This window comes from Lactuca virosa, chromosome 9 (genome assembly GCF_052849685.1).
Source record: "Lactuca virosa cultivar CGN04683 chromosome 9, Lactuca_virosa_CGN04683_v6, whole genome shotgun sequence".
NCBI classification, from domain to species: domain Eukaryota; kingdom Viridiplantae; phylum Streptophyta; class Magnoliopsida; order Asterales; family Asteraceae; genus Lactuca; species Lactuca virosa.
In genome coordinates, this window is record NC_136434.1 from 180275251 (window position 1) to 180284683 (window position 9433).

The window sequence follows — 9433 nt, forward strand, 5'->3', positions numbered from 1 at the left end:
TCGTTTCAAGAATGTTTGACCAATCTCACCAAAATTTTAAAAAGATGCATTGAAACGAATTTGGTCCTAAATTTTGAGAAATGTCATTTTATGGTGAGTCAAGGTCTTATTTTGGGTCACATTGTGTCCAAGAAAGGAATTGAGGTGGATAAGGCAAAAATCGATGTTATTCAAAGCTTACCTTACCCGACTTGTGTTCGGGAAGTTCGTTCTTTTTTAGGTCATGTCGGATTCTACCGAAGGTTCATCAAGGACTTTTCAAAGATAACAAGACCAACGTGCCAACACTTGCAAAAAGAGGTTGATTTCGAGTTCAATGAGGCATGCAAAGAAGCTTTCGACAAGCTCAAGGAATTGCTTACATCCGCCCCCATCATACAAGCACCAAATTGGGATCGCCCCTTCGAGATCATGTGTGATGCAAGCAATTATGCTATTGGCGCCGTTTTGGGTCAAAAGAATGGAAGAGCCTCCCATGTGATCTACTATGCATCGAGGACACTAGACAATGCTCAAAGCAACTACTCTACCACGGAGAAGGAGGAGTTTAGGCAATATCTACTTGGCACCAAAGTTATAGTGTATTCGGATCCTAGGGCTCTCAAGTACTTGATGATGAAGAAGGATGCAAAGCCAAGACTCATCCGGTGGATCTTATTATTGAAAGAATTTGATTTGGAAATTCAGGACAAGAGCGGATGCGAAAACCTTGTTGCCGACCACCTAAGCCGGGTCACTTCAAATGAAACTCCTCTCCCGTTGCGGGACGAGTTTCCGTATGAGCATCTCTTTTCCCTTACTCAATCTATTCCTTGGTATGCCGATATCGTTAACTTTTTGGTCACAAAAAGCTATCCCGACACATTCACACGCGCTCAAAAAGATAAATTGAAAAGTGATGCAAAATATTACGTGTGGGATGAACCTTATTTGTGGAAACATTGTCCCGATCAAATCATTAGGCGATGTGTACCCCAACAAGAACATCAATCCGTTTTGCAATTTTGTCATGAATTTGCTTGTGGGGGACACTTCGGACCTAACCGAACTTTGAGAAAGGTTCTTGAGTGTGGACTATTTTGGCCAACCATGTCACGCGATTGTTATTTGTTTTGTAAAAGCTATGAACGGTGCCAAAGGACGGGAAACATTTCACAAAAAAAAAAATCAAATGCCACAAAATCCAATCCTTGTTTGTAAAGTTTTTGACGTATGGGGGATTGATTTCATGGGTCCATTTCCCGTCTCATTTAGCAACGTTTATATTTTACTCGCGGTTGACTATGTCTCTAAATGGGCTGAGGCCAAAGCCACAAGATCGGATGATGCCAAAACGATTATCGACATTTTAAAATCTAATGTCTTTGTGAGATTTAGTGTGCCTGGGGCGTTGATTAGTGATCGAGGGACGCATTTCTGCAACAAGATGATGGAGGCTTTATTGAAGAAGTACAACGTGACCCATTGTGTCTCTACCGCCTACCACCCTCAAACGAATGGTCAAGCGGAGGTTTCAAATCGTGAAGTGAAGAGTATTCTTGAGAAAACAGTGAATCCGACAAGAAAGGATTGGATTTTGAGGCTCGAGGATGCCTTGTGGGCCTACCGGACCGCTTACAAGACCCCAATAGGAATGTCCCCATTTAGGTTGGTTTTCGGAAAGTTGTGCCCTCTTCCCGTCGAATTGGAGCACCGTGCATTTTGGGCGGTCAAACAATGTAATTTAAATATTGATGAGGCAGTAAGACATAGGAAACTTCAACTCCAAGAGTTAGAAGAGTTGTGAAATGACTCTTATGAGAATTCTAGGATTTATAAGGAGAAAACGAAGCTTTTGCATGACAAGTCCATCACCCGGAAGCATTTTGAACCAGGGCATAGATTTTTATTGTACCATTCAAGATTGAAGTAATTTATGGGCAAGCTCAGGTCAAGATGGATTGGGCCCTTTATTGTGATAAAGACCTTTGACCATGGGGCACTCGAAATTCAAAGCGAAAAGACGGGACAAGTTTTTAAAGTCAATGGGCACCGTTTGAAGCCATTTTATGAAGGCTTCAATGCTAATGCTCTTGAAATCATCCATTTGGATGTCCCGATGTGTTGAAGTGTGCAAGGAGGACGTCTCGCCAAAGACGTTAAAGAAGGGCTTTTTTGGGAAGTTATGCTTTCATCCTTCTCAAATTCAATAAATTTTTTTAAAGCGTTTTTGGGATTTTGAAAATAAAATTTTGAAATATTTCATCTTCATTCCCGCTTTTGTTTCAAATTTTTGTCAAATTTTCAAAATCAAGCCTTGCGGGAATCATTTTGGCCTAGAAATCAAGTTTTTACAAAAATCAGATTTTTGACTCACGGGAAGGGCCCGCGTGGAAAGTATGAAGATGAGACTGCGGCCCACGTAGAAGAAACAAGCTCTAGCTCATCCAGCAAGCGCGGTCATCCCACGACCCGAGCTGTGCCCGCGTGAAGGATCAGAAGTTTTCGAGTAAACTAGACGCGGCCAGCACGCGGCCCGCGCCTAGCCCGCGTGGGGGTTTCCAACACTCAGCTTATTTTTCATCGTATCAGCTCCCGAGACCAGCCCGCGACTCGAGTTTTTCCCGAGTAAAAAGTCAGAAAGATCAGTGGAGTTTTGAGCAACTAGACGCGGCCAGTGTGCAGCCCGCACCCAACCCACGTGTTGCCCATTAACCATATTTTTGAACTGTTGACTCATTTTGACTTTCGTTGACCAGAAGTTTAATGAGTTGACCAACGTTGACCCACTGTTGACCTCTCTTGACCAAGGATTAAACATTCCAACCACTCATCTTCTTCATTCAACCCTACACAAACCCACCATTTTCTCTCTAGAAGCTCAAGAACACATAACCCACTTCTTACAAAAATTCCGATTTCCCGGTGTTCTACCGGTCGAAATCCCGCCATTCTCTCCCATTTTTCAAGCTCTACAAACCCCACCCAAAATCTGGTCCGATCTGTGGCTGGAATTCCAGGCGCCACCACCACCAACCGCCGCCTTCTTTCGCATTTTCCGGCCAACTCCGACCACCATCGGAGATTCCGAGCACGGGGTTTTGTTTCTCTTCTCAAGGGCTTTCTAACCATACCAATCTTTCCCCAAAACCTCACTAAAAATTTTCGCCCGGTTCCAAGTACCGCCACTCTGGTCGCCGGAAAATCACATTGAAGCTCGTTTTTGGGGTCGTTCTAGCAATTCAAGCGTAAAACACAGAGCAAAATCATAAGCTTGGGGTGTGCCTTAGAGAATCTATTTGGTGGTTCCAATTCCGCTTCCACAATTTGTCCCGGGTATAAGCAAATTGGGTACACTCGTTCCTTTGACTTGATTTTTTACATCTTAAATACCCATTTGTTGTTGGAGTTGTGCTGCCATCCTCGTGGTCTTTAGTGTGATTTGCAAATTATTGTTGTCAAAATTTTGTCCCGTGCCACAATGTATAAGCATGCCAAAACCGGACCTAGTTCATCTAAGGGTGGGTCGAAAAGCAAATCCAATGACCCCCCATTTCGTTTGTTAAATCGTGAAGACCGCAAAACATATGAATTTCTCGTTTCCAACAAGCGCAAAGTCAAATCAACAAAGTTCCTCCATAGAGAGTCTTTTGAAACTCTCGGAGTGCTAGAGGGAGTTCAAGAACTATTTGACAGCATTGGTTATGGTCAGTTTCTTCATAATCGTGCAGCCACCTACATTGAACCTGATGGGTTTTAGTATACAACAACATCCTATGGTGCACATACAACCCTAAATGCCTTGGATTCTATTAACTGATTAACTGGAATGATAAAACCCTACCTAGGTGATCAGACTAACAAGAATTCAAATCAAACATTCATTAAGCTCAAAACTGAAGAATCTAGATAGAAACACAAAACAAAAACCAGATCTAATGATCAATCACATGAAAAGTACTTATCTTTGCAGAACTGAAAACTAGGGTTTAGCCAGACATGGCTAAAATCTGATCTAAAACAATAAAAAGAAACATTAAACTACTAAATCTTACTAATCTAAACGTAGGAGATGATCCACAGTCTTCAGATCTTCAAAAATCGCTAAAATCGGCGAAGAAACGCCTCCAAAATCGTATTTTCGTCGTCTGCCACCTCTGGAATCGCCAACTTTTTCTTACTGGAAGGTTATGAGGCTGTATTTATACGTCTAGCTGTCAAAACGACGTACCTGCGATCGCAGGTTTTGAAGTAAACGCGTCTCGTGCCTTTTTAATGAAGTAGGATGCTTTTCTGGAACTTTTTGGCCAACCTGCGATCGCATGTACACAACCTGCGATCGCAGGTTTTCATTTTTCACTTCCGGATGAATTTTTGGCACAAAAGAACCTCGAAGACAACTTGCGACTTAACCTACGATCGCAAAAGGGCCCCATGCGATCTTATGAAGGCAACCTGCGATCGCAGGTTGTGCCTAAGACGTCCAAAATTTCCTCTACTTTTCAGATCATTTTGAATCGCGTCAATCGGAGTTACGGTTCTCGAGATATGGTCAAAATACTGAAAGTGGGTCAAAGCTGCCAGCAACATCCTTTAACTTTAGATTGTAGATTCTTTCTTCGTGTGCTCAATTCGATCGAATGTTTCTTGACCAAAGAATCTTGCAAGCATTCCTCAACATACTCCATAAGTCCCAAGCTCCATTTTAAGCTCCAAACGCACATCCAACTGCTCCCAAAGCACTGCTCCACTCAAACTATCTGAAATTGACATAAAAACATGAGCAGTACGGGAATTCTAACGAAAGACATGAGCTGAACATTATTTAAATAAATGACATGCAAATGTACAAAATATGATTCTAAATAATAATGAAAACTAACCTAAAAGATGCATAAAATGACATCTAACAAATCTCCCCAAGCTTAAACCTTACTTGTCCTCAAGTAAGAAAAATATAAAACATTATAAACAAATGGAAAGATGTAGATAACCTAAAAAGAAACTTAGAATTAAAATTAAAACAAGATTAAGGAAACTAAAAATTTAAACTTTATCAAAACACTTCACTCTTTTTTTGTTCACATGATCAGATTTCACAACGAGGAAGCTCCAATGAAATCACTACCTAGACAACAGTCTCAATACTTTACATTAACAATTCATAATTATATTTAATAAGTTAAACCAAGCTTGAGCAAATCAATTTATGTCGAATTAAATTTATGAAAACAATGTATTTTTAAAAATAATTTCACGAAAATTCGTTTATAAAAACTTAGCTTGACCAATCCCTCCTTTTTTTCTGAACTTGTCCAGTAAAGGCGGTAAGCTCCATTATGGACAGAAAATCGAAGCTTACCTCTATGATTCCACTATCGAGGGATCAATCTCATTATACCACACATATTCTTCGTCTTGATCAACTCTTCAAATTTAACTTGCTTGCTTCTTGATTTCGACTTGAACTTGACTTGGATTTGACTTCGAATTGCAGATTTCTTCAAGTTGCTTGATATACCATTTCTAACATATATATATATATATATATATATATATATATATATATATATATATATATATATATATATATATATATATATATATATATATATATATATATATATATATAGATCGGGCGCGGATTTTACTTTGAGGCCCACCATATCTTCAATACTTCAAAAATGTTGACTATTTTGTGGGTATAACAAGAGTTCCCTCCTAACCTCAAAAGGCGCAGAAACTATAGGGTTCAGTACTTCAAGGAATGATAAGGGTTATCTAATCTAGGTTCTTTTTAAGGCATCTAAGGAAATTATTTTCAAAACACTGTTCGTTTTTCCATCCCACACTTCCATTGTAAAAATTATCTGACTCTTATGTTGGTTCATATTGAAAACATTTAAAGCACTTGAAAATATAATTCTTAAAATTGATTGTAATGAGACCGTTATTTTCGGTAACTATCACACTTCATCTTAACAGAGCTATCGAATGTAAAAAGATATCCTCATCTCATGTAAATTTTTAATTTGATTTTTTATATGCAGAAAATAAAAAAATAAATAGAAATAAAAATATTTTTGGTTTTTTTAAATTTTTTATATGCAAATGCAATGAAGAAAATAAAACACAAACATAAAAAAATGTAAAATTTGACTAAAAGAAACTGAAAAAATTAAAATTTTAAACAAAAAATGCAAAATTTTTACACTAACCCCCTCCCCAAGCTTAAACTGATGCATTGTCCTCAATGCTCAAAGAGGAATGAACAGCTCAATAAAGAATATAAAAGCAAAAATATGCAGCTAGGAATGAATGTACCTGATAGATTGCAGAAATATGATTTTGACGAAGATGTGGCGAAAAATCTGAATTTCAGCAACTCTGTCGATCCTCTGATTTCCCCAAGCTTGCTTGAAACTACGACCATCTCTTTATTGAAAGCATAAAAAGTAAAAGCTACTCATCGGGTTGCCTCCCAGAAATCCGCCCTTTTTTAAAGCCGTTGGCTCGACTTTGCCCAACCAGATTATTAAATGGTGTGGTTGGGACTTCCTTGAAGCTCAACTCTTTTTCTTGTCACTCCAGATCCCTTCAAATATGGAAAGATGGGTGGATATGGAACTTGTTCAACAGACTTGAAAGATTCTACATTGTCTTCCAGATGGTTTGATTTCTTTCTCTTTCTGATCTTCTTATTCTTCCCATAAATCTTCTCTTCAAATTCTTTTCGTTTCAGATTCATACCAGAATTCACCTTAACAGAAACCATCACTTTTTCCTTTTCTCCTTCCAAAAGTTTGTTTCTTTTCAACTCCATCTCAGCCCCTTCAGATAACTTCTTTTCAGATTTATCAGCTTCTACGCATTCCTTTTCAATAGCCAAGTTCCCTCCTTTGTTTTCCAAAAGTTTTTTTCTTTTCATATTTTTATCTGATTCTTCTTCCGTAGCAGATTTCAGCTCAACCTCTTCCATCTCCCCAAGCTTATCTTCTGCCAGCTCCTTGGATATATTATCAGATGAATTCCTGTCTAAAAAATTTTCTTGCACAGAGACATTAGAAAACTCACAGCAGCCCTCAGACAAAGGACTGCTGGTACCCATATAATTGACATAAATATTTTCAGAAGGAAAGCCATCATTATTAATTTTAAAGTTCACAACTTCCTCATCAAACTCCATTGAAAGTGTACCACCAAAACATCAATTTTTGTTTTTGCAGTTTTCATAAAAGGTCTTCCCAAAATAATAGAGTTTGCATCAGAAGTGTCCAAGTTTCCCATGTCTAATATATAAAAATCAGCAGGAAAAATCAGATTATCCACTTGGATAAGAACATCCTCCAGTACACCTTTTGGGTGTACTGTCGAGTGGTCAGCCAATTGGATAATTGTCCCGGTCTTTTGTAAAGTTCCCATTTTTAATTTTTCAAAAACAGAATAGGGAAGGACATTGACTGAAGCTCCTAAATCAAGCATGGCTTTTGGAAAATCAAGGTTCCCAAATTTACAAGGAACTGAAAAAATCCCCGGATCCTTGTACTTTGGACGTAAACCTTTTTTGTAAAATAGAGGATATATTTTCACCAGCTTTAATTGTTTCATTAGATTTCAGTTTTTTCTTTGTAACACATAATTCTTTTAAAAACTTAGCATAACGAGGAATGTGTTTTATAACATCAAGTAACGGGATGTTTACCTCTACTTTGCGAAAAATCTCCATAATGTCCTCAGCATCTCTTTCGCGTTTCGTGCTCCTCAGTCGCGATGGGAAGGGTGGTAGTGGCTTGTATTCTTTCAGAATTGGCTTGGGTAGTGTTGGAGTTTCTTTTTCTTCCAGCTTTTTAGATTCTTCTTCAACCAACACCTCTTCAAACTCTTCAACTTCAGCTTCTTTTTCTATCCCTTCACATCTCTTTCTTCTATCAGAACCTCTTCAAACTCTTCTTCATCTTTGTTTTCTGGTTCAGATGAGCTTGGGCCTTCATATGTTTTCCCGCTTCTCAAGAAAATAGCACTCACATTATGCTTTGGATTGTTTTCAGTATGCCCTGGTAACTTTCCTTGAGACTCCAGACGACCCACAGAAGTGGCAAGTTGAGACACCTGTTGCTCCAGATTTTTGATACTGGCTCTGGTTTCGTTTTGGAACGCATGAGTACTGGTGGCCAGACTTTTAACAATATCTTCCAAAGCCATACTAGAGCTGCCAGAATGTTGCTGCGAAGGCTGCTGAAAATTCTGGTGTTGGAAATTCTGCTAATTCTGAAAATTTTGCTGAAAATCCGGCTGCTGAAATCCGGGTGGAGACTGAAATTGTGTGTTTCTGCTGATATTTATTCTGAAAATTTTGTTGGTAGCCCACGACAGCTTTGACTGCAATTGTATCCTCTTGCAATATTGGGCACATATATGTAGGGTGATCAGTCTTCAAGCAAATCCCACATTGTTTCTTTGCAGCTGCTTTTTCTTTAGTCAAGAGCAGAACAGGTTTTGTCAATTCAGATATCTGAGCTTCCAGATGACCATTGCTGACTTCCTTGACCCCTCTTGGCTGATCTGGATACCACTCGTCTTCATTCCCGGAATGTTTAGACTCGATCGCCAGCTTTTCGATTAGCTCTCTAATTTCAGATGGGGTCATGTCACCCAAGGAACCACCACTGGAAGCATTTATCAGGCGCCTCTCCATGGGTGTCAGGCCTTCACAAAAACAATTGTAGAGTTGATAATCACTGATCCCATGTTGTGGGCACCGTACCAGAAGCTTCTTGAATCTTTCCCAGTAAGTATGTAAAGCTTCTCTTTTTCCTTGTTTGATCCTAAGGATTTCTCTTCTGAGACTGGAGACTCGCGTTTCTGGAAAGTATTTCTCTAAAAACAGCTTTGCGAGTTCTGTCCAAGTGGTGATGGAACTAGATGGGAGTTCATACAACCATTCTCTTGCAGAATCTTGAAGCGAAAAGGGGAATGCCCTTAGTTTGATCTGGTCTTCAGTAACTGCATGAGGCTTCATTCCAGAACAAACCACATGAAATTCCTTCAGGAATTTATGTGGGTCTTCGTTTTCTAGACCGCGGAATGTGGGAAGAAGATGAATCAGACCAGATTTAAGTTCAAAATTTTGGGCTTCCGGAAAAGTGATACAGAGGGGCTGCTGATTGACCTCTTGAGTGGTCCACTCTCTAAGGGTCTTTTCTGCTTCGTCTCCACTCATGGTTAAGTCTTCAGATTCGGTTTCTAAAGAATCTGTGGTTTCAGATTTTACGGAAGAGGGTGGGGAGTAAGTTTGATATGGGTTGCTTTGAGGAGAAGACGGGGGTACTTTTGGAAAAAACGGATCTGATTCGTTCCACAAGGGAGTGCCTTGTGGTGTGGAGGTTTCTGGAGGTAGGGAGGATGATGAACTAAAAAGACCAATTGATTGTTTCTTTCTTGCTGCCTTTTTTTT

At 39.3% G+C, this 9433-nt stretch overlaps 1 protein-coding gene across 1 annotated transcript; it reads right to left on the reverse strand.

The window, feature by feature from the left end:
• Window positions 1-8182: 8182 nt before the first annotated feature.
• Window positions 8183-9199, reverse strand: LOC145140061 (uncharacterized). Its single transcript, XM_079073674.1, has one exon. It carries the CDS (start codon window positions 9197-9199, stop codon window positions 8183-8185), a length of 1017 nt encoding a protein of 338 aa, XP_078929800.1.
• Between the last annotated feature and the right edge of the window lie 234 nt (window positions 9200-9433).